Genomic DNA, 25,775 nt, shown 5'->3' on the forward strand with positions numbered 1-25,775 from the left:
GCTAGCGCCCGTTTCTCTTGCAGATGTTGCTGCAGGTGGGGGCAATGGGAGCTGTGTAACTGCCTGGGATCTGGGGCGGCTCCCTCTTCTCTGTGCCAGCTCCAGTGCTGCTGTTGCTAAAGTCTTTGTAACTAACAACCCAAGTTGCAGTTTCGATGGAAAATGAAGGTAAAACTCTCATCAGTCATTGACTTCATTGGAGCCCAGAGAGGGTAGAGGTGGTGGGGGTTTGCATGTGATTTGGTGGTGATAGGTCATACAGCTGTTTGTACACCAGTCTAGGTTTACACTACTGTTTTGACATGGTCATCTAGTAGCTGAGGGTTTTATGAGTTGCTGCATCTTATTCTGCAATCATACCTTATGCATCATAGAGCTATCATCTTTGTGGCAACATCTGTTGAACATAGTTGTGGTGCAAACTTTTTGTTTTGTTCATTCTCTGCAAAATATAGTAAAATAAATTCTCCTCTAGAATGTCGTAACAGTAAGTAGATCTCTGTGGTCTTACTGACACTGGAAAATGCACATTTAGTTGCTTTGAAAATAATGAATTAAACAGGTGTCCTAAAACTAGTGAATACTTTCATTGGTGGTTATTTGGATTGCCAGCTCCTTAGTTAGAGAGAGAACTAATATTGAAAATTGGAAATACACCTCTACCCCGATATAATGCGACCCATTATAACACAAATTCGGCTATAATGCGGTAAAGCAGCGCTCTGGGAGGGTGGGGCTGTGCACTCCAGTGGATCAAAGCAAGTTCGATATAACGTGATTTCACCTATAACACGGAAAGAGTTTTTGGCTCCCAAGGACAGCGTTATATCGGCGTAGAGGTGTACGTTTTTTCTTTAAATTGCATAATTGTAGTTCTGTTTTATGGAGTTAAAACAGGTTTCCTCTGCATATTGTGAATAAGTCATTAGAGTAGTCTTTAAACTCTGTTGTTTTCCTAATTGAGTAACAGACGTTATGGTGTTCTGATGATTATGAAAATGCAGCACTGAGGAATCTCCCGTTCGTAGTATCTTGAAACATCATACATAATATAATTTGTCGATCTAAAAACAGGCTGCTTTGTTACCATGCCACTTTTAGGTAGAACATCTAGTTGTTCCAGTAATAAACTACTAATAGTTGTCATAGTCCAGTGATGACCCACCCCAACCTTTCCTATAGTTTGAACCCCCCATGCACATTACTACATAGTAGCAGTGGCGTAGCCAGGTTTTAAGTGTAGAGGCAGCAAAAATAAAAAAGGCGCCCTCCCTTGGCTCTGGCCACGCCCCCTGACTCCTCCCATTCCCCCCCATTAACCGCGGGGCCGGCTCAGGACTCCTGTGGGTTTCCCGGGGTTGGGGTTAACCCCCCCCCCCCCCCCCCCCGTCCCCAGGAGAGTCTCTTCTGCCCAGCGCACTCTGCAGGTGTCCCCTGCCGGGCTGTGCCCCCCCCGGCCCCACCCGCGGGGTCCCATCCCCCCCACTCCAGGCTCCTGTGCCATGCCAGGGTCCCCTGTCCAGACAGCACGGCCTGCGCCCCTGCCCTGCGGGCCTGGCCCCGGGGAGCCCTTTGCCCAGACCCCCCAGTGCAAGGCACCGGACCCCTGCCGCTCGCCTTCCGTCCTGCGCCGCCGCCTGTCCCCGGCGCTCTGTGCGCTCCACGCGGGGCTCGCCAGCCAGGTGGCCTTAAAGGGACGGGCCCTTTCACCTCTTTCCACCCTCCATATTAGCAAGGGGCGGGGAGCGCTTGGCCGCCGAGCCCTGAGCCGCTGCCGCAGAAGGTGGCTGCGGTGATGTTGGGGCCGCACTGAGCCCTCGCTTCTCTGGCCCTTCCCCCCCCTTTGGCTCCTCTGGCTGTGCTGCCGCCAGCACTGGCCCGGCAGGCAGCGCTCTTTGAAAACATTCTGAGGGGAAGCGGCTGCTTCCCCTGAATCCCGCTAGCTATGCTGAGAATCTCTAAAGCAGTGGTTTTCAGCTTTTTTTTTCTGGTGACCCAGTTGAAGAAAACTGTGGATGCCCATGACCCAACAGATCTGGGGATGAGGGGTTGGGGTGAGGGCTGCAGGGTGGGGCTGGGAATGAGGGGTTCAGAGTGGGAGGGGGCTTTGGGCTGGGGCAGAAGGTTGAGGTGTGGGAGGGAATTAGGGCTCTGGGCTAGGGGTGCAGGCTTGGGGGTGGGGCCAGGGATGAGGGGTTTGGGGTGCAGGAGAGGGCTCCAGGTTTGAAGGGGCTCAGGGCTTGGGCAGGAGATTGGGTTGGGGCATGGACTTACCTCTGGTGGCTCCCAGTCAGTGGTGCAGCTGGGGTACAGAGACAGGTTTCCCACCTGTCCTGGCACTGTGGACTGTGCTGCACCCCAGAAATGGCTCGCAGCAGGTCAGCAACTAGCAGGAGGCGCGCAAGCAGCTCCACTTGGCTCTCGCTTGCAGGCACTGCCCCTCCGCCCCCCAGCTCCCATTGGCAGGGAATTAGCCAATGGTAGTGCGGAGCTGCTGCTCAGGGCGGGGGCAGCATGCGAAGCCCCATGGCCCCCTGCGTAGGAGCCGGACCTGCTGTTGTCCGCTTCCAGGACACAGCGTGGTGTTGGAACAAGTAGGAACTAGCCTGCCTTAGCCCGGCAGCACTGCTGATGGGGCTTTTAACAGCATGGTCTGCAGTGCTGGCGAGAGCCACCACAACCAGTACTTGGATGTGACCCACAGTTTGAAAACCACTGACCTAGAGCAGCATGGTTGTGGTCCCTGAAACACTGACACCTTCCCTCACCCTGGGCTGAGAATCCCTGTTATAGTTCATGACAAAGTCAGTGTGTCAAAACTTGTCTCTGACGTCTGGATCCTCTGCAGGTTTTGGATAGGTATATTTGTGGTTTTGGAGTTTCCTTCAGCTTCAGCTGAACTTAGATCTTTTTTTTTTTCTTCTGACTTCTACAGGTTGTGATTCTGGAGAAACTTCTATTTAAAGCTAAGAAAATAGTGCTAACTCCAAAATCAAGATGAATTCTACTCACAATGGAATGGATTCATGAGACTGTTATGATAGACTTTAAAAAAAAAAAGTCTCTAAATTGACAGGAGTGCTGTTTTTTCTTCCTCATTTTGTCTGAACTGTGTGTAGTTAGTTTCTCTTGGTTGTGTTGGTCTTTCAGGCAGCAACGGGAGAAATTATTTTAAAAACAAGATAGTGATTGCAGAACCACAAAAGTTTGCAAAAAGAACATCAGTACTTGTGGCACCTTAGAGACTAACAAATTTATTTGAGCATAAGCTTTCGTGGGCTACAGCCCACTTCATCAGACGCATAGAATGGAACATATAGTGAGGAGATGTATAAATACAGAGAACATGAAAAGGTGGGAGTTGCCCAACCAACTCTGAGGCTAACTAAGATGAACTGTTGTCAGCAGGAGAAAAAAACTTAGCCAATTTAAGACAGTTTGACAAGAAGCTGTGAGGATACTTAACATGTGGGAAATAGATTCAATGTGTGTAATGGCTCAGCCATTCCCAGTCTCTGTTTAAACCTAAATTGATAGTATCTAGTTTGCATATCAATTCAAGTTCAGCAGTTTCTCCTTGGAGTCTGTTTTTGAAGCTTTTCTGTTGCAAAAGTGGCACCTTTAAATCTGTTACTGAATGGCCAGAGAGGTTGAAGTGTTCTCCTACTGGTTTTTGAATTTTATGATTCCTGATGTCAGATTTGTGTCCATTTATTCTTTTGCATAGAGACTGTCCAGTTTGGCCAATGTACATGGCAGAGGGGCATTGCTGCTACTCTGAAAACTGTCAGAAATTTGCAGTGGCACTTGAGCCACTTGTAGGTTTTAGCCTGTACAAAGTCCTAAAAAAAAAAAAAAAAATCTTTTAGTTCATTACTTTGAGAACTGAGAGTTCTACTTTGCCACTTTGATATTGTTAATGAGTTTCTTATATGGAATTTAACATTTTAATTGAGTCTTCTAAAGGAGTACTGTACTCTAATTGAAGAGCATTAATGTGGAACGGCAGGGAATGTATGCTAGAGAACACCTCATAGTAGGACATAGACTACCCATTTGGAACCCTAGTTAGCTTGTTGCATTGATTTTCTTCAGTAATCTGCATTTCAAACATATTTTTATTGTAAAGAAATACCTAATTTGTTTAAAAATTGAGACTATTGAGACTGAGTGTAAAAAAGATGAAAATTACATTATCAGTTGAATGCAGGTAAGTGTAAAAGCAAGTGTTTATCCAGCCTGAATCCTGTATGCTAGAAATCGATACAAAAATTATAAGCCTTATTTTTGTTATCTCTCTTACACTGTAGAGTTCGACCTGGGGCCAGCCTCAGCCTGTGCCCCCAACACCAGACCAGCCCCTGGTCGGGCCTGCTGAGCAGTGCAGACTCCCTCCCTGCTCCTGGCATGACCCCTCCCCTTTCCCCCATTAGGCCTAGGGAGTTTCCCTGTTCCCTCTCCAGACAGGGCTGGGGGAGTAGCCCCACCTTCCTGAGTGAGTCTGGGGAGGAAACTTGACCCCAATGGACTGAGTAGATCAAGCATATATCTATGCAGAGTTAAATCAAGCGTATATCTATGCAGAAGTCCCAATTATCCCTTCTCCTACCCATTACCACCACTGAGACACAAGACTTGGGGAGGTGGGAATGGCTATTGAAGGGGAATTGATCGTTGCCTTGTTGTGGGTCCCACCCTGCCAGAATTAGTCACTGGAGGGAACTTTAGGAAGGGTCATGTGGAGGGAGGGATAGCTCAGTGGTTTGAGCATTGGCCTGCTAAACCCAGGGTTGTGAGTTCAATCCTTGAAGGATCTGGGGCAAAAATCTGTCTGGGGATTGGTCCTGCTTTGAGCTGGGGGTTGGACTAGATGACCTCCTGTGGTCCCTTCCAATCCTGATATTCTATGATTCTAACTTTTCTAAACATTAGTTGCATGAGAAGGGGATTTCTTAATCAATTCACAGTGAGGAGAATATCTATAGGAATAAATTAGTAAAACATGTAAGCTTAATGATACTTCCACTTTAAAATGTAGTTTTAACTTCTGGAAAAAAGGCGGCATCTTAAAAGATGAACAGCTTCAACTCTGTTAAATTTAGATAGCTAACACTTGCTGTGTTAATACACACTTTCTGTCTGCCATCAGCTCTGATTTATTTTCTGAATTAATTTAAGAAATGCCAAACCTGTTTTGTTCTTGCTGCCAAGATATCTCATAAGCAATTGCATTACTGAGCCAGTAACTAATACAGTACAGTCTTACTTCGTGAGGACAGATGCATTAAAAAACAGTGTAGTGCTTTGAAATTCGGGTGACCAGATTTCCCAACTTTTCTAGGGACAGTCTTGATATTCAAGGCTTTGTCAAGCGCTATATAAGAGATAGATGGTGGTATTATAGTATGAGTGATGCTACACGTATCTCATCTGCCTTAAGATTAGTGAGAGAAACTGAGGTGCAGGCAGGGGAAATGAGTGACATACCTGAGATAAAAGGAAGTCTGATCCAGAAAGATATGTATTGTTTATTCTAAGTGATATTTTATAATATCAGTTTTTAAATTAAACTAATTCTTTAAGTGCAAGTCATTTAACATCTATGTTGTGAAATGTGAATGGGGAAGCAAGTGTTCAGGGATTGAAGTAATTGTGTAAGCCATGGTATTTATGGAAATGGGACAGTACACAGAGAGAGGTAACCACCTCAATTTTTTTATTGTCCTGTTCCTGTTCTTCCTTTCACTTTTCAGTCTTTGAATTAGCTCTTCCAGAAGTTTGACAAGTGGTTCTGTTAATAAGCATCTATTTTCTTGTTTGCACATCTGCTGTTCTCGTCCCTTTCCCTCCCCACTCTTCCTTGTGCTGGGTGAGCTCATCTTCCTTTTCTATCCTGGTCAACACTTTTTTTTTTTTAAACAGCTAGATACTAGGAGCTTTCATTTTAGCAGCTCTTCTAGCTTCCCATCTGAAGTAGCACTTAATATCATTTCTAGGAGAGAAATGTGAGTAAAGATTGCAGTTAGAACTAAAACCTTAGTTTTACATTTTGGAAAAAGGATATTAAATTTGTTTAATAAGGTCTTGCTCTGAAACACTACTACTTTGGGTCTTGAGAGTGGGTTTTATTAGTCAGATCAGTGAGTTTAAATGGTTCACCTTTGAAAGTGAAAACATTGTTCTACTAATTGACATTACCCTCTGCAAACTCAGTTTTGGTAAGCAATGATGTATTAACATACAAGTATGCTTCCGGGAAGACAACATTAAATAAATTTCCCCATTTTTAATTCCCTAATGGGGTCAAAGTGAATGAGAAATCAAGTGTTCCCAGAAGCTGGGATTCCCACCAGTGTTGTCCCAGGACCTTGCTTGTGCCTCCATCTCTTGTATTGAGGTTGACAAACTAGGAATGTTTAAGCTGAGGCTTGAGACGAAGCTCCAGATGTTTCCCAGTTAGTTGGAGGATAAGGAACGCTAATCTGATACACTTTTTATCCAGCTCAAGAAAAACACTACCACCCCCCAACCCCAATCAGGGAGGTGAGGAAAACTCCCCTCTGCGCCCCCCCACCCCCCAAAAAAAATTAATCATGGAGCACAGAACGTAATACAAAATTCACTTCATAAGCAAATACTTATTCCTTAGTCATATACTGTTCAAAATAAAAAGCTTGCAATTCCACATGTAGAACAACACAAGCCTATGAACTAGTTAGGCTTATCCACTTTCTTGTACCTGCCCTTGGATACAGATGCACTTTTACCAACTCTTTTTTTTTTGCCATCTATCTTGTTATAAGATTTTGACCAAACTAATCTGAATGTGCTAACACTCTGGATTGTTGCTAAACTAGAGAGAAAGGAATGCAGGTTTCTGTAAAACTAACCATTCTGGTTCATCTCTGTAGTCTTTGACTTTATTCGCACAATTTTTCACCATTCTGCAACAAACTGTAACACCCTTTTTGGCAGACATAGGCATGGTGTAGAAATCTCGATATACAACTAAATGCTAGGAAAGAAGAAAGGAACCCAGGGTTATTGTTCAGTTACCCAAGTTGAACGTCTTCATCCTGTTCTGAGGTCAAGCTATAATCTCTATTTGGGATCAGTCATGCTGACAAGTGATACAGATGCTCCCCGACTTACACAAGCATTCCGTAAACCTGTATGATAACCCAGATTGTTTTTCTGCCCCCTTCCCTCCCTGCCCAGAGCTCAGCTGCACCCCCCCACACCCAGATCCCAGCTGTGTGGTGTGTCTGTCCCCTGCCCAGACACCCCTCTCCCCTCCCCAGGGATCAGGAGGGTGAGCATCAGGCTGTTTCAGTCCCAGGCTTGCACAGAGTTTTCTGTGTACCGCCCTCTCCTTCCCTTGGTGCATGCTGGGAACTGCAGCTACCAGGAATCATTTAGCTCCCTCTCCCTCCCCCCAGCAGTGTCTTCTATGTGCAAGCTGGGCTCTGCCAAGTCCAGTGGCCCCTAGTGGTGGCTAGCAGCACTGCAGCCCATTTCTGTGAGGGAAAGGAAATTGTGTGAACGTTAATTTCTGCAAAATTTTGTGTTGCACAGTGGTGCAGAATTCTCCTAGGAGTAAAATAGGGTTGAAATACAGCGGACTAAGGATATAGCATAGAAATAGAATGGCAGACTAATTATATCTGCACTTCTACAAGATTCCTAATTTAACTGGTTCACTAATCACAGTAGTTTAAATTTAATGATAGCCATGTTAACAAATTACAGAAATTATAGCAAAAACTATGAAGCTTGTCTTAATTTGTATACTACAAGACAACACAGAGGTTGTGGCGAGAGAGTGGTTGCTTGGTATACCAGGATATGAGAGGCATTTTGTGCATAGCAGGAAGCAATTGTTAAAAAAAACAAAAACCAGAAGTGGTGAAATAGGAGAGGGTGGAGGTGATTTGTAAATATGACCCTGATGAGTTGTGGGGAAGAACACAAGCTAAAATTATACATGTAGACCAGAATGGAATGCTGCAGGATCTTGAAGCTGAAGATAGACTTTCATTTTCAGTAGGACAGGGTGAGCTGGTAGAGGAATTCAGAGATGGTGACATGATGTGATCATAAAGTGTGTGTGTGTGTGGGGGAAAGACATCTAGTAATTGTGGCTTGAGTGGCCTAGAAGGACCAATGTGGGTAATAAGGTAATAATTGGAGATATACCAATCTCCTAGAACTGGAAGGGACCTTGAAAGGTCATTGAGTCCAGCCCCCTGCCTTCACTAGCAGGACCAATTTTTGCCCCAGATCCCTAAGTGGCCCCCTCAAGGATTGAACTCACAACCCTGGGTTTAGCAGGCCAGTGCTCAAACCACTGAGCTATCCCTTCCCCACATCTTGGGCTATGTCTACACTACAGTTTGTCAGCATAAGTTATGTCGCTAAGGGTTGTGAATAAACAACCTCCCTGAGTGACATAAGTTAAACCAATGTAAGCGCTTGTATGCACAGGGCTATTCCGGTGAGAGAGCATCTCTCGCTGACATAGCATCTTCTGTTTCTGGAGGTAGTTTTATTATGCCAATAGGAGAGCTCTCTTCCATCAGCATAGACCATCTTCACCAGACTGCTGCATCAGTACAGCTGCAGCAATGTGTGTGTAGATGTGTCCTTGAAGAAAAGAAAAAAGCTTCAGTAATGAAGGCATAAACTTCGGGGGGGGGAATCCATATTTAACTCATTTATGACCTGTTTTGTAAACCATATTAAAAGGGAAATTTACTGCTCTTCCTTTATTCAGTGTTCAGCTCTCAGAAAACTGTATTGAATACACTAACTTTTTTTAGCTCAACATCTGTAGGAAAACTTGTTGCCATAAGTAGGCTAATTTTGCAGCAAACTAATGTTAAAAGAATGTCAGTTCGGTGTTCTGAAAATTATTCCTAGGCATTGCATCTGAAGAAGTGGGTATTCACCCACGAAAGCTCATGCTGCAAAACGTCTGTTAGTCTATAAGGTGCCACAGGATTCTTTGCTGCTTTCCTAGGCATTGTAAGCTGTAATAAAAAGTTGCTTGAGTACCGTATATACTTGTTCATAAGCTGAATATTTTTGGTAAAAAAGTGACGCATCAAAGAGCAGGGGGTCAGTGTATAAACGGGTCTACACCAAAATTTGATTATTTTAAACTCTATGGAATCATTGAATTGAATATCTAATGCATTGTCATTTTGTTTACCTGGAGTGTCTGCTGACACGGAGCCCCTCAGTGCCCTGTGGCTGTGGTTTTCCGTTCCCAGCCAATGGGAGCTGTGGGAAGTGGCTGATTTTTAAATATTGACTAATTCTGAAGGTGAATACATATTCAGTAGTTATAACAGGTTTTTTGTTAGATTACATTAAAATAATTATAGCAAAACTTTTGAGTGTTTCTTGTGATGCCAGCTTTTAAAATATAGCAGGGGTTGGCAAACTTCGGCTTATGAAAGGGTCATACAGTTTTTGCTATTTTTACCTAACTATCTTACGGGGGTCAGCTTATGAACGAGTATATATGGTATGTTGTTTTTAGTATATATTAAAAGTAATTGAAGCTGTGTGGTTGTCAAGGGTACAGCTGATGGTTTAGAAATATTAATAACAAGACTACCTACTTTCTAGTTACCATGTAGTAGAAGACCATTTATTATTTGCAAGCCATTTCAGTTTTACATTAACAGTATTTTTTCTTCAGTTTAATCCTTTAGTTTAAACTGAATTGCACACATGCCAATATATAAACTCATTTCTGTTTGCAAGCTGTCTAGTTCTAATACAATTTTATGTACTGCAGTTCAAGCGTACACATTTGTAAAACGTGTATAATCATTGGAATGTAGAGGCTTAATGTTTGCACTTACAGTAACACCTTTAATCTGAGAGAAACAAATTGCTGCTTTATATATTGTGTGGTGTAGGAAGAGACTATTGGGGGGGCCACAAAAAATGTTCTTCTTTCCTGGTCTGATCATCTCCTCCAAAGATCACTTCACAGCAAGTGATAACTAGCTCCCAGTGATTCAAGAGAACTGACTAAAATATTTTAATCCCCTGTACTTCCAAAATGTCCTAAGTGAATCGTAACTAGCCACAGACACATACCACTGACAGTCTAGTGGAAAAGTACCATCACCTGCACTCTTCTACTATCAATGTTCTGTCCCCAAAACATCACCTCTGCTCTCAACATTGTCTCAGTCTTGGTTTCTGGCAGAATATTTGACATTTTCCAGATCTTTCAACAAGTACTTAGTGCACTGTTTCTTGTTCTTATCTCCTGTCTGTCTTTCAGTGTGTTTGATTAGTAGCTTGGTTGTCTCACATGTTGCTTCTCTAAAACCCCAAAATGACAGACAATGGGAAAGAACCATGGCTGGCTTTGTCGTTCGTTCTGTGCTCAGGTATACTGGCAACCAGTAAAGCCTTTCAGTGAGCACCTCAGTGCATTCTCAGCTGCTCTGGTGCCAACTTTCAACCTTGAAGAGCAAGCCTTAAGGGTACCATAGTAGACTTTTTCCTGTGTGCTGAAAGACTTTAGACAATGACCTTGAATATGTTTTGAAATCTTCAAAAAATTCAGCTGTATTCCACACACGAAGGCACTCAGAACAGATATGGAGGATGAGGTTCAGTTTAAATGTATCTGTCACTCTTATTCTTTAATATGTCCGTGACTCCATATTTGTATTAAGGCATCTTTATTTGGGAGATGTTTGCTTTCCTTGAGGAGTGTGTCAGCATTCAGGAGATTTGCAAAGTAGCCACATAATACGGAACCCAGAGAATAATGTTTTGTGGATTTTCAGTGGTTTGTCTTACCTATACTAGAGAATCTGTTCTTGAACCGAGTGCACAACTTTCCCACTCTTTATAAGAATGTCCTTGCATGCTCATGTTCTGCTTCAGGGTATGTTCCCCCCCCCCCTCACTTTGCAGGGTAGATTTAAAAAAATCAATTTTTTTTTTTTTACAAAATCAAAAAAATCCTATTTAGTTTGGATTTTTTATTTATAAAGTGCTTTGAGGAAAAACCTATTTAAATAAAAATAGAGTTTTTTTTAATTAAGATACATTGTAGCTCAAAGATCTCATGGAATGGGGATTATAAATTCTAATTCTATAGTACGAGACAATATATTATGTTTAAAAATTTTTGTAAATGGGTTCCTAATCATGAACTATTGGAACTCAATCTTATGGGGTTCTAGGGGCTTCTGTATAGATTTAGGTTAATCTTTCTATCTACCCAATGGGACTCAGTGCTCAGTCTATAAGATGCCATCAGAGCTGCATAATTTTGTAGTTCTCAAACTGTGGATTTGTCTCTCCAGAGAGAACATGCTTGTTAACAGCAAAAATGTTTTTAAATAAATAATATATAGAGGTGAGAAATAAGACCTCAACCCTATTGTCCCTCTGCAAATTTGTGTACTCGGAGTCAATCCCTTAACTCTCTAAGGGTATGTCTACACTACAAGACTATTTCGAATCAACTTAAGTCGAATTTGTGGAATCGACCTCATGAAGTCGAATTTGTGTTTCCAAACTAAATACACTAATTCAACTGTGTGAGTCCACAGTAACGGGGCCAGCGTCGACTTTGGAAGCGGTGCACTGTGGGAAGCTATCTCACAGTTCCCGCACTCCCCGCTGCCCATTGGAATTCTGGTATTTCCCCCCAATGCATGCTGGGGGAAAAATATGTCGAGGGTGGTTTTGGGTAACTGTCATCATTGAACCGTCAATCACGCTCGCCCTCCCTCCCTCCCCGAAAGCGCCTGCGGGCAATCTGTTCGTGCACTTTTCTGCTCAGTGACAGCGCGGGCACCACAGCACTGCGAGCACGGAGCCCGCTGCAGTTATGGCCGTTGTCAACTCCCCGCACTTTATCGTCCACCTCTTCCACAGTCAGCTGCTGAGAAATAGGGCTACTTTTCAATGGTACTGCGAGCACTGGTGGACCATGGGGGACGTTTTACCAACATCAACGTCGGGTGGCCAGGCAAAGTTCATGACGCATGTGTTTTCAGGAACTCTGCTCTGTTTAGACGCCTGCAGGAAGGTAGTTTCTTCCCGGACCACAAAACTCTTGGGGATGTGCAGATGCCTATAGTGATCGTTGGGGACCCAGCCTACCCGCTAATGCCCTGGCTTGTGAAGCCCTATGCAGGCACCTTGCACAGTGACAAGGAACTCTTCAAGTACCAGCAAGCAGCGTGACCTGTGACTGTTCAGTTTCTTTACAGAGAAGCTGAACCTGCCCCTGTTTCTTTACCAAGTTACTGTTGACTAGCATCTGCAGTTACATACCCGTTCACCCGTTACCCCCACTTCCAACACACGTTTAAAAATAAAATACATGTTCCACTGTAACTGTACAAAGGTTTCCTTATTGATGACTTTGCGTTAAAGGGTTGAAACTGGGATGCGGACTGTGCTGGGTAGGGTGTGCGGTGATGTAAAGATCACCTCTAAACTCGAGGAATGACAGGCTCCTGCTCCCAGAGCAGTCTGCAGTGCCGGACTGGTTGTTTCAATGGAGCCTGCCATCCCTCCTTTTTGGGACTCTGTGTGTGGGGGCTACGTGGCCTTGCAGCGGGAGAGGACGGATACAGATTCCTCTGCTGCGTGGCTCTGTGGTCCAGGACAGGGACCATTGCATGAGATCTGTAACCCCCCTCCCCCGCTACAAAGTCACGTACCCGCCCCCCCACCCACCCACACAGAACCTGCAAACCACCTCCCATACTGACCAGGGTGCCTGCTGACTGCACTGTGTGTGTGACCTGCTGCTGATCCTGCCCCCGTGTCTGTACCCTGGTAAAGGTGATTGTCCTGTCCAATTACCAACCCTCTTACCCCCCTTCAAACACAGTCTCCTCTAAAAGAACATGACGGAAACAGTAATTAACAGAAAAGTATTTTTTATTATCAACTAGACAGGGGATGAAACTGGGACGGGGGCTTGGGTGAGGCGGGAAGGAAAGGACTTCTCAAAATTTAGGGTATGAGAACTTTTGGGTACTTGAGCACTCCTCTGGGGTGCAGTGACAGTTTTCACGGCCCCTGGCGCCCCTCCTTCTGGTTATTTTGGGTGAAGGGGGTATGCGACTTTGTGGCGGGGGAGGGCGGTTGCAGATACACTGCAGGGGGGCTCTGTCCTCCTGCCTGCGGTCCTGCAGAACATGCACAAGGCACCGGAGCGTGTCCGTTTGCTCCCTCATTAGTCCAAGCAGCGTTTGAGTCGCCTGCTTGTCGTCTTCACGCCACCTCTCCTCCCGTTCGCTGTGTGAGCGCTGGTACAGAGAGAGGGTCTCCCTCCACTGGCTCTGCTGGTCCGCCTCGTCTCGGGAGCACCCCATAAGTTCAGCGAACATCTCATCCCGTGTCTTTTTCTTTCGCCGCCTAATCTTTGCTAGCCTCTGTGAGGGGGATGCTGTGGCAGGTCTGGAGACAGTCGAAGCTGTGTGATGGGAAAAAGGGAGTGAATTCCTTGCAAAGATACATTTTTGCGAACAATGAACACAGTCTAGTCTGTCTCTGTGAATTCTGGGTTGAGATCCCAGTGCCTGATGGGGCAAAAACCATTTTCGCGGGTGGTTCTGGGTAAATGTCGTCAGTCATCCCTTCCTCAGGGAAAGCAACGGCAGACAATCATTTCAAGCCCGTTTTCCCTGGATTGCCCTGGCAGACGCCACAGCATGGCAACCATGGAGCCTGTTTTGCCTTTTGTGCCTGTCACCGTATGTGTACTAGATGCCACTGACAGAAGCGGTCCAGCAGCGCTACACAGCAGCATGCTTTTGCATGACAGCAGAGATGGTTACCAGCCATACTGTACCATCTACCATACCATAAATTGGTAATAAGATGATCATGGTTACCAGTCCTTTTGCACTGCACCATTTGCTGCTGAGATCAGCCGGGGCGCAAAAGCCAAAATTGGGAACGACTCCCTGAGTCAATCCCTCCTTTTTGGTATCTAAAAATAGAATCAGTCCTGCCTAGAATATGGGCAAGTGTACTAGAGAACCACTGTATCAGAGAACCAGAGAGCACAGCTGCTCTGTGTCAGATCCTGCATAAATTATGAGCTGTATGCTATTCACAGGGGGTGCTCCTGCAACAACCCCACCTGTTCATTCCGTTCTTCCCCCAGCCTTCCTGGGCTACCATAGCATTGTCGTCCCCGTCCCCCCCCCCCCCCACTTGTGTGATGAAGTAATAAAGAATGCAGGAATAAGACACAGTGACTTGTTAGTGAGAAATGAGTGGAAGGCAGCCTCCAGTTGCTATGATAGTCCAGATAGGACATTAAGGAGTGTGGAGGAGAGGAGCCCAGCATCCCTCTGCTAGTCCAGGGGCAATTGAATCTTTTCTTTACACATGAAGGGTGGGGGCTGATGGAGCTCAGCCCCCTGTTGCTAGGATGATGGTTACCAGCCATACTGCACCATCTACCAGGAAAAATTAAGAGCAGGCGCCCTTGATCGACCTAACGAATGCTAGTCGGCATGGTTACCAGTCCTTTTGTACTGCCCCATGTGCCAATAGGCTGATGATGACTATGGATATCAGTCATACTGTACCGTCAGCCACCCATGGCGCGGTGGGGGGGGCAAGGATATTGGTGTTGAGTGCTGCAGCATCGCATCTATCTGCAGCATTCAGTAAAGATAGGGTGACATGTAAAAGAGTCAACAGAGGATTGTTTTCCCTTTCACTTCTGGGGGTGGGTGGGGGGGTGCGTAAATTGCCGAGCTATGCCCTGACCCACTGCGGACACTGTGTTTGACCCTAGAAGCATTTGGAGCTCAGCCAAGAATGCAAATGCTTTTCTGAGACAGCAGGAACTGTGGGATACCTTGCGTCCTCAGTCCCCCCTCCCTCCATGAGCGTCCACTTGATTCTTTGGCTTTCCGTTACGCTTGTCACGCAGCAGCGTGCTGACTCTCTGCTACGCCGTCTGTCCGGAGATGTTTTAAAAATACTTTGGACCAGGCGTAACATTACAGTAATTCCCCTAATTAGATGCAGGAGTCTCCGAGCGAGATCACCCTGAGGACGGTCAATGAAGGAGATAGAGAGCACATGCTGCGTGAAAGCCAGCACAAACCAGGGCCCTATGCAGCTGTGCTCGGGGAGGCAATGCTCCCTGAGTACCTCATGAAAGCCTGGCACGGAAAAGTGTGCTACCATGGAGCACCCAATAAGGCAGCTCTCCCCAGGAACCTCCTGCGGAGGCTTTTCGATTACCTCCAGGAGAGCTTCGTGGAGATCTCCCAGGAGGATTTCTGTTCTATCCCCATATATATAGAGACCTCCTTTTCACATACTTCAGATTCCTGTTATATTAAGAATAAAAGTTTACATGTTTAAAGCACTTACCGACTGTTCCTTCCCCTGATTCAGGGTCCGGGTTAATGGCTGGGGAGGGTTGGTAGGGGATCTCCGTGACGGTGATGAAGAGATCCTGGCTGTCGGGGAAACCAGCGTTGTAAGCGCTGTCGCCTGCCTCGTCCTCCACAAACCCTTCCTCATCTTCCCCGTCCGCGAACATCGCCGAGGAACTGGCCGTCGACACTGTCCCATCGTCAGAGTCCATGGTCACTGGTGGGGCAGTGGTGGCAGGCTCCGTATCGTCCGTTGGCGCTTTGATTTTTTGGTAGCCTTGTCTGGGGTCCTTGATCTTCACGCGGCGCTGCGTTGCATCCCGCCTGTATCCTCTGTCTCTCATGGCTTTGGAGACCTTCTTGTAGGTCTTTGCATTCTGTTTTTTGGAGTGCAGCTCCGAAAGCACAGACTCCTTGCCCCACACACCGATCAGATCCAAGACTTCCTGGTCAGTCTATGCTGGGTCCCTCTTTCTATTCAGAGATTACATGAACTCCTCTGCTGGAGAGCTCTGCATTGCTGCCGGTGTTGCTGAGCTCGCCCCGATGTCCAACCACGAAATGAGATTCAAACTGTCCAGACAGGAAAAGGAATTCAAATTTTCCCAAGGCTTTTCCTGTGTGGCTGGTCAGAACATCGAAGCTCGGACTGCTGTCCAGAGCGTCAACAGAGTGGTGCACTGTGGGATAGCTCCTGGAGCTACTAAGTTCGATTTGCATCCACACCTAGCCTAATTTGACATAGCCATGTCGAATTTAGCGCTACTCCCCTCGTCGGGGAGGAGTACAGAATTCGAACTAAAGAGCCGTCTAGGTCGAATTAAATGGCTTCGTGGTGTGGACGGGTGCGCGGTTAGTTCGAATTAAAGTGTAGACCAGGCCTAAAAGTACACAGTTTCAAAAAGTTAAGTGAATAGAAGATTGTTGGGGGCAGAATAGATCTGGACAAGGAGAAGAAGTTTGGAGACAAATGTGAGAAGGCAGGGACAGTCAGTAGAAACAAAAGTGAAACTGTTTGAGCAGCATGTTCCAGAAGTCTTGAGATCTTTCCGAGTGTAGCCTTCATTGATTTGAGATCTACCATACCATTCTCACTAGAAGGGAAAACCTATAATGGCAGCAGGACGTAAAATAGACCCAGTTTGGGAATAAGAGCCATTCAAGAAATATATGTTTGCTGATGATGTTTTAAAGAAAGTCAGACGAGTGAACTGGTGGAAGTCACGTAAACAGCTGGTTTCAGAGACTGTTGGAGTGATAATCTCAGTTTTAACAGCAGTAGCTTTTTCTGCTGGTGTAGACGAATTCCTTTGGACTAATTCATTCCAAATTGAGAGATTGTTTGGGACCTGAAAAAGCAGGAAAGCTTGTTTGTTCATAATCTGGAAAAGAAAAACAAACAGGAAAATGAAGGTGAAGATGACTGAGTTAGCTGCAGAAGCCAATATTCTCATGTTGACCTGGCTAACAGTCAATTTAATTTTTTAAATATTTTAATATTTCATTAACTATGTGGCAGTGCTTTAATGTGGCTAGTGTGGTTGCGGTGCAGCACTGGGGAAGAGCTCTCTAAAAATCCCACTTCTACCAGTGCTGGGAGTGTGGCTTGCTGCATTCAGAGGGGTATTTTTTCACACCCCTGAGCGAGAAAGTTGCAGCGCTGTGAATTGCCAGTTTAGACAAGCCGTAATACAGCATAGCAAGAAAATCCTCCAAATATTAACAATTAACCTGTTGAATTGGAGACAGTTCACCTCCAAGGACTTCATAAATGTCCTGCTTCGATTACCTTTTGGTAAATGAAATAACCAATCAATCATTCATTTTTTGATATAGCTGTAAAACTAATCTGAAAAGTTTTCAAAAGAAATCACTTTAAAATGTACAGTGTGTTCCTTCTAAGAATGAAACCTACATCTATCTCTGAGTTGTGAAGAATGTATATTAAGGTTATAACCAACCAAAATGCACTTTTATGTAGAAATCCATGATTAACTCGAGTCTTCCTGATTAGTGATTTAAATCATGATTTAATCAAATCCAACCTGTCACCTTGATTTCAGACTTCTCCAGGAAATCTGTCTCCACTATATGCAATGCATCTTTGGTATGGTAGACATCCTTTGAACTTCAAGAACGTGGATCTTCTAAAGTTGAATGCTAGATGAAAACCTCTCATCTGTTCTTGCTCTTCGAGGTTGTGTGTAGTTAGAACAGATTATGCTCTCATTCTACTCGTATTCTGAGTTTGGGGATGGATGGTGGAGAATTTTTTAGCATCTTTATTGATTTACAAATAACATGAGGGACTTATGACTGTCAGGGCTACTAGTTTATGGCTGGCATGCAAATGCCTGCTATTGGCTGGTGTCCAGAGAACTCTGAACAAAGCATGTACCCAAGACACTGGTTCTATCACTGCATGCCCTCATAACAACAAAAAATAATTAAACTTCTTAATTTGTGTTGAAGTAGAGGATTAAAATTGCCAATATATCTAGTAATTGTAGAGTCTCTTGCTAGAACTCGTGTGAACTTGGTGTATATATGCAGTGTAGTTGGAGCTGGATATTAGAAACAAGGTTTTCTGAGGATACTGCAGGAAACTACCATATCTGTACAGAAGGTACTTGCATTGTAATCAAGCCATCTCTGTCTTTTTTCATAAACAGATCCAGCTCTGTAAGTTGCTTTTAGTAAGGCATTTTCTCTAAAGCTTGAATCATTTTTACTCTTTTCTGTACCTTCCAATTTTTCAACATCCTGTTTTAAAATGTGGACACCAGAACTATATGCAGTATTTGTCTCCCCAATACCACATGCAGTGGTAAAAATCACCTATATGATACAAATGTCCTACTCACTGCTCCCCTGTTCAGACATTCAAGGATCACATTAGCCTTTTTTGCCATAATATTGCACTGGGAGTTCATGTTCACTTACTTGTCTGCTATGGTCCCTAATTTTAACTTTTAAATTTATGTGGTAATGGGAAATTTGAGGATGCAACTAGGAAAAATAACCTTTAGTTTGTGAAATAAAATGTAATGTTGAATGAAACTAACAGTAAAATAAACCATGTAGGGACAAAGCTGGGATCTTACAGATTCTTCCCTGCAATTTAAGTAAAACTATACATGCTGTATCTTGTAAAATCCAGCACATCATTGGCTGTTGTTCAGTCCTGACTGTCAGAATCCCTTTTGTTCCCGAATAAGTTGTGATAAGCAAACTAACCAAAATTAGTCTTGTTTAATACTATATACTTTTAAACAGATGTGGAGTCTTGACTTGCATTTCTGATTCTTTTCTCTGACTAGTGGAGTACAAGACTCTTTATGTAGGTCTGTGATACTAGATTGTGAAGTTCTAATGGGTCTGTACAGTTTATTGTCATTGATGTTACTGAGTTGTTACTCTGCAAATTGCTGTACCATTGAATTTCTCTGTGTAAAGCCACCATGGGCTGTGAGGAGTTACAGCACTTCCCTGCTAGAAAAGGTAACTGTTCTCCATTGTCCCTAAATTACTGTATTCTGACTATATAATGGGTATGCTGAAGAGGTTGCCTGAAGCCAGGAGAACCAGTTTTCTCATTTTCTCCTTTTAAAGCAGTGGAACCCCCCCCCCAAAAAACATAACAAGGGAATTGGATGGTGGTGGTAGGGCATATAAATTCTAGGGACTCACACACAAGAAGTTTTGGGCAGGCAGAGAGAAGCATATGCTTTTGTAGAGGGGGAGAGGTGCTTTAGCTGTGGGACCAATCAAGGTGAGAGAAAGCAAGCCCACCTAGAGTTGTGGGGGAGAGGTTGGAGTCAGAAGTCAAGCCATGAACTGTAGTAGGTTTCTGGACATCCTCCTGACCTCCACCCCCCTCCCCCGAGAACCCCTGCCAAAATAATGCTCCAGGGTGGTGATGAAACTGAGGCAGGGAGGTGCATGTAGGATTTCTCTTTTTGTACAGATCTCTGCATTTCTTGTGCCACTGAAGAAAGAGCAATGGTGTCTTGGACTTTGCATAGGCTTCTTGTATATGTTATGTGCTACACCTGTCATGTCCCTGAAAAGGTAAACTAAACCAGATGCTCTTGTTTTCAGGTGGAGTGCTGAGAGGGTGTCTTAAGAAATGGGGTTGTCTCAGGAGGTCAGTACTAGTTCCAGGGACTGGGCAGTTGGAGCATGAGGTCTCAGCTCTCAGAAAAGGGGGCTAGATAGAGGATCTGCACCCTGCGAGTATGCCTAGGAACCGCAAGATGGGCAATACCTGCATTCTGTTCAGATTCTGGAGGATTAAAGCACATGGGATCCAGCAGTTGTTTCCCTCATAGCAGGCTGGTGGGTGCTTGAAAGAGGGTATTTGACTAAATCTGTGACATTAGTGGCGTAAATTCTCTAGAGGGGCAAGATCCCTTTGTTCTGAACAGCACACAGACTTCTGATTTGGTGTGAAATTGCCTGTATTGAATTTTTTTTGCCATTAACTTAAGTGGACCCATGGTTTCACGCTGGGGTCTACATCTACATGTAACTACATAACTTATCTTTTAAAATAACAAAGTAGTGTTATTGGGAGACTTCTTGCCCATGCCTCCTCTTAATTTCCTACTTTTTTGCTAAATTCTCTGCTGATTATAATCCCTGGTAGTTCTGCCATAAGACTCGTGTCTCCAACATGCGATGAGATCTAGTACCTTCCGTTCGGACCGTGCTGGAGCTCGTCTGCAAATCTGGGACTGCATGATCTCCTGTGATGGTGGACTGTGCTGATGGTGACCAAACAGAAAATGAAATTCAAAAGTTCCCAGGGCTTTTCCTGCCCACCTGGCTAGTGCATCGGAGTGTTGTCCAGAGCGATCACAAGGGAGCATTCCGGGATAGCTCCTGGAGGCCAATAACGTTGAATTGTGTCCACAATACCTTTAATCCAGGATTGCGATCTCAATTTAAGTGCTACTCCACTTGCCCAGGTGGAGTATAGAAATCGGATTAGAGAGCCCTTTAAATGGAAAAAACTGATTTGGTCGTGTGGACGGAGTCATTTCCCCCCTCCCCCCCGAATTAACTCTAATTCCTAGTGTAGACCAGGCCTTAATTAACCGGAATTTTTGACTAACCAGCATCCCCAATTCCCACAACATGCCGGATAACAAAACTAATCTTCATAAAACAAATTTCCTCCCCCCTGCACAGAATGACTCTCCTTTGGAAATAGGCTTTTAGAATTTTTATATTTAACTCTTGGTCTCCATGAAGCCCTCTTTACTCATCTTTCTGTCATGCATGGAAGTTTAAAAACAATTCCTTCCCTCTTATTTGTCTGAGGCAGTTTTTTTCAAATGTATATTAGGTTGTGCTTGGATCAAAATTTTGTTCCTTAAGAGTTAATGCTAGGAAGGCACTTAGCTTTCATCTTGGCAGACACATCTCTTGTAGGTCTGAATGAAGTTCCTTTTCATTTTTCTAATGTTAGGACGCTATCATTGTCCAGCACAGAAGACTACTAATGTACCACAAACAAGCTAAAGCTATTTAGTAGCTGGAGGGAAATACTTAATCACAGAGAAACTGCCTAGTAGCAACGTGATAAGGGTCTGGTTTCATAGTGATTCAGCCTGAGGGTGTATCTACACTTAAATTCACTACAGCACAGTGCCAATGGGAGGAGTTACCCATTGGTGTTGGTAATCCATTTACCTGAGAGGTGATAGCTAGGTTGATGAAAAAATTCTTGCATTGACTTAGTGCTGTCTACCTGGTAACTTAGGTTGGTGTAACTATGCCACTCGGAGGTGGATTTTTCATGTCCCTGAGCAGCAGTTATGCCAACTTAATTTTCTAATGTAAACCAGGCCTGGGTCTTGAAAATGCTACACTGATAAACATTATGTAAGGCTCCCACTCAGTGACTTAAATATATGATTTAACTTAAATGTCTGAGTACCTAATGAAGTGCTTTGCTGGTAAGAAACCTAACAAAGCTCCAGCATAATGCATCCAATGTACTGGGATCGTCTGGTGTTTTAAACAGAGGATTGATTTCTGTACAAACCCACTCAAAGCTGAAGTAATGGATAGATTTACATACAAAAACTCTCTTAAAGTTGAGGTTGCAAGGTCAAGCATTCAAAAGTTAGGAAATGCCAGATTTAAGCTTTCTACTGCACAGCCTCTTCTCATTTGTAATTAACATGTAATAGGTCTGACCTGTGGAATTCAGAGGTGGGCCAGCTTTGCTTGGTCCTCCAGGACTAAGCCTTGCACTTCAGGCACCAGAGTTTCTGCCTCCTGTGGTGGAACAAATTGGCAATTCAGTTTCTCTCAATCGCTTTTGTATTATACCTAACTTCAACGTTTTCAACTTCTAGCTTCACTGTCCCTCTCCTCAACTGAGCACTCATTAGAGCATTAAGGCTCTAACCCTCTGGTTCTTCCAGTGTGATATCACTCTAGCAAGCCCTCTGTATCTCTCCACAGCAACAGAGAAGCTCTGTAAACATCAAGCCAAGTCCAAGAGCAGGTTTTCAAGAGCCTGAGGGCAAGCTATGTCCTGCTGCTGCAAGTCAGTGATCCCTGTTGTGCCAAGATATGAGTTTTGAGCTGGGCAGTATGCTCTCTGTCTGCATACTTGGGTAATGCTTGGAAACTCTAGAGGCTTTGTGTCCTCAAAAGACACAAGCATTCCCTTAATAAGAAATTGGCAGAGCTTGTGAATGTTTTACAGCCTCAAGCACCTCTGTAATTGTCTATAGATCGAACAACTGGTTGAATGGCATCCGTTAACAGTTTCCAGGATACTGCATTTCATCTAGTTTATCCTTCCAATAGATTTTAACATATCCATACCCTGAATGACTAGTCTCCCAGACAGAAGGAAGAGTGGTGATGGAAGAAGAGGGAAGTCTGAGGAAATGGGGGCATGTGCATGCCCCCAAGGGCTTATCTGCACTTATACAGAAATGTGTTAACTTGTATTGCTCAGGAGTGTGAATAATCCATATACCTGAGCATCTTAAGTTGTACTGACCTAAGTGCCGGTGTAGACAATGGCCTCTCCCCACCCATATAACTACCGCCTCTGAGGCAGAGTTGTTACACTGATGGGAGAGCTCTCCATCGGCTTAGTGCATCTTCACTGCTCTCTAGTGTAAACTATCCCATAGTATGGGGGGAGAAATGGGCACACAAACCCTTGTTGGGGAAGAGATTGGGGATCCTGATATGAGTGATGTGGGCACACAGAGCCCCAGCCATGGGGCAAAGGATTGGCATCAGGCAGAGGAAGATGTTATTCTTTTCCCTAGGACTGTGCGGGCTCACACAGGTTCCTTGTCAAGGGGACCCTATATGGGAAAGGGAGAATAGGGGTGCACACAAAGGTCTTGATGTGGGTCAAGTGGGGTTACACAGAACCGCTGGCAATGGGAGTTTGGGAAACCCTCATGGGGGAAGAAGACAATGGAGGACACACAGAGCCACTGCCATGGTTGGTGTATGCAGGGCTGCTGGTGTGGGAGAATGGGGGATTGTGATATGGGAGGAGGGAAGGAATGGGGGTTGCACAAAATCCTGGATGGGGGAGATTGGGAGAGTTGCAGGGAGTCCATAAAAAGGAGGGCAATGGACGGGTGGCCCACAAGGGGTGGGGATGTGAAAAGCCCCTGATGTACACAGTGTGCTGGGCCTACATAAAATACAAAGTGTGCGGACCCCTGCCCCCAGCTTATAATGTTAATGAGCAAGAGATATAAAAATCAGGGTTTGAACCCTTTCTCCTTGGATTTCCAAACTGAAGGAGTGTTTACTGGGGCTTCTCTCCTCACGGTGACTCCCTCACAGTACTCTCTATCAGGTTCATTATTCTTTTCCCTACTCCCCCAAATGACAACATGTTTGTGTGTGCAGAGAAGCCTTGTCTTGGGTATCTGTGGAGTGAGAATTGTGGGTGTCAGCTTGGGGACCCTGTTAAGGAGCACTTAATGCAGCCTGTGCTCAGAACAGAGGCACATAAGACTCAGCAGTGCCATAATGGGATTTCCTGGGGTGAGTGAGAAATCAATCCCCTTTCCAGGTTAAAATGACTCTTGATTTAGTAAAGCCCTGAGTGTTACTTAGTCTCTGCTAAAATACTCAGTGTTAAGGCTTTCAGCTCCCCCTCTCACTTTCCCCAAAAGAGAGAATGCAATAACTTTTCAGGAAAGGAAAGTAGTTGTTCAAGCATTTTTAGAATCAGGGTTTTTCCTGTGTATAAGGCTTTGCAGACATAAGATCCAAATGGGTACTTCTGGTTAAAACCAAATGTTAAACTAAAATGTTACATTAAAGACAACTAAGTTGGGAGATACCTAAATCTGAAGGTGGGTGCAGCTGCTGCTCCACTACTGAGATGCAGTCATACCTTCAGAAGGGGACTTCCTTCCAAAAGATCCCATATAAATGAGACTACATAGAAACCTCAAAGCCTTGACTGAAGCCATTCAAACCAAGTATTTCCTATCCTTATAGGGAAAAGCTACTTGATAGAAAGCAAGTGGCTCATTATCTAGCAGTATGATCCTTGCTTTGAGCATGAAAATGAAGAGAGGCATCAACCCTCATCAAATGTAGCATAGGAATCTGTACCAACACCAAGGTTATTTTAGAAGGGACTGTTCCTCTAGCATGGGGGTGGCGGAAATCTAGAAAAGAAGCTCCCAAAGAAGGCCTAGAATATATTTTCTTCCCAAATCACAGGAGCCAACAAAATCCTCAGCGTGACAGACAAGCACCTATACAAGAGTTTGCTATTCCTGTATGAGACTTTCTTTTGATCTACCCTCTTCATACAGAGTCTGAAACAATGCTTGGCAGTAGTCCTAGCTAGGCTCACCTTGCACATTATGCAGCTCTGCACATTGATGGACGATATGCCAATGTGTAGTGTTCAGAGAAACAGAGCCACTCAAATTATCCAGGTGTTGAAAATGATTAATCCATCAGTTGAAAATGAAGAACTTTTTGAACCCAACTGAGAATGTTCAACTTGCTGTCAAAATAGGCATGTCTGTGGCCATCACTTTACCGCCTTAGTAAAGACATAAAATCCACAGCAGTCCCTGGTGGTTTTAAGAAGCCTACAGGAAGGTATGCCTTAGATTGGGAGTAGAACTCAAGATATGGAACCTTGGGGGAAGCTGGGAAGGCTGGGGAGTAGATGGCAAATGACTTGGGAAGCTGCTTGGGGCAGGGAAAGGTCTGCTGGTACTAACTGGGCCAAGGAAAGCTTGCGTTGCTCTAGAGATCTCTGCGGGCACCCTGACTTGGGGTAGTGGAGAAGGCCTAGGGGCAATGAAAATTCTAATCCAGTTGATGACCACTTATTGTTTTTGGCAATGGTATCCTTTTAATTAATCACTTATACACTTGATAGCACATCATAAATCCAAGATCATCCTAATCTTCTTTGCAGAAAGTAAAAGTAGCTTTGTAATGCTACCTGTGAAAGTCATGGATTCCATGAGGGTCCAGCTCTTCTTGTGATATTTTTTTTCTGCCTCCATCTTGTTGGTGGAAGACTTAATCTGCATTCCTGCAAAGAAGGTGGTGCTAATAAAGAAATTACTGCCATTCCCAGGAGGACAACTGAAAATCAAACCTTACCCTGTAGAAGAGAGGTTTTTAAATTAATCCACTAGAGAGGTATAGTGTGTCTGTAACGTGCTGCCTAGAGGGCTCACCATTGAGACAAGGTTGCTGTTGGTAGAAGGATGCCTCTGAACAAGTGTCCTCATTTGGCAGGTGGGGAAGAGACAGTCACTTCATAGATGCTTATTGGGACTTAGAAATGCTTTAAGGACAACGCTGAAGGGGAGTAGTGGATACAGAATTGACTTTGGTGCTATGGACATTGTGTTGAGGATTGCTCCTGGCAACACTGTTGCTGGCACAGAGAGCAGATGTGAGGGGAAATGAAGATGTCACTGTGGGATCTCTTCTCTGTGTGGAAGGGAGAGGTGAAGATGTTTCCATAAGTTCAAATATCTGCTCTCGGCAACTGTCAACTATAACTGTATAGAAAGGCTACTTCCTATACATAAAGGGATCTAGGTGTTGTGTGCCTTTATAAGTATATATAATACATAATTTGCAATCTTGAATTTCTTGATATTTAGAAATGGCTAAACTGGCACTAGCAATTTTAAGTGGTTGTCCAACTAAGACCTGAATTCTTAATTTGGGAGGAGGAAACTGCTTTTTTTTGTTGGGGGGGAGGGAGGGAGGGGAGGTGGGAGGGTGGCAGGAAATGCTTTCAGTCCTTAATAGATCATTTACCTTCTCTGCAATTCCATTAAATATCCTTGCCAGCAGAAAAGAAGAATCTTCAGTACAATG

General features: G+C 44.4%; 1 protein-coding gene across 3 annotated transcripts in view; it reads left to right on the top strand.

The window, feature by feature from the left end:
- Positions 1–25,775, top strand: part of ATP2C1 (ATPase secretory pathway Ca2+ transporting 1) — a 117,659-nt gene that overhangs the window by 29,565 nt on the left and 62,319 nt on the right. Inside the window, exon 2 of one of the 3 annotated variants that reach the window (XM_039523303.1) lies at positions 24–168. The exons of the other annotated variants lie outside the window; for them this stretch is intronic. Within the exon in view, the coding sequence (XP_039379237.1) occupies positions 163–168 (6 nt within the window). The 5' untranslated portion in view covers positions 24–162. The remainder of the gene's footprint in view (positions 1–23; positions 169–25,775) is intronic. 3 annotated transcript variants of the gene reach the window in all.

This window comes from Mauremys reevesii, linkage group 2, assembly GCF_016161935.1.
Source record: "Mauremys reevesii isolate NIE-2019 linkage group 2, ASM1616193v1, whole genome shotgun sequence".
NCBI lineage: Eukaryota > Metazoa > Chordata > Testudines > Geoemydidae > Mauremys > Mauremys reevesii.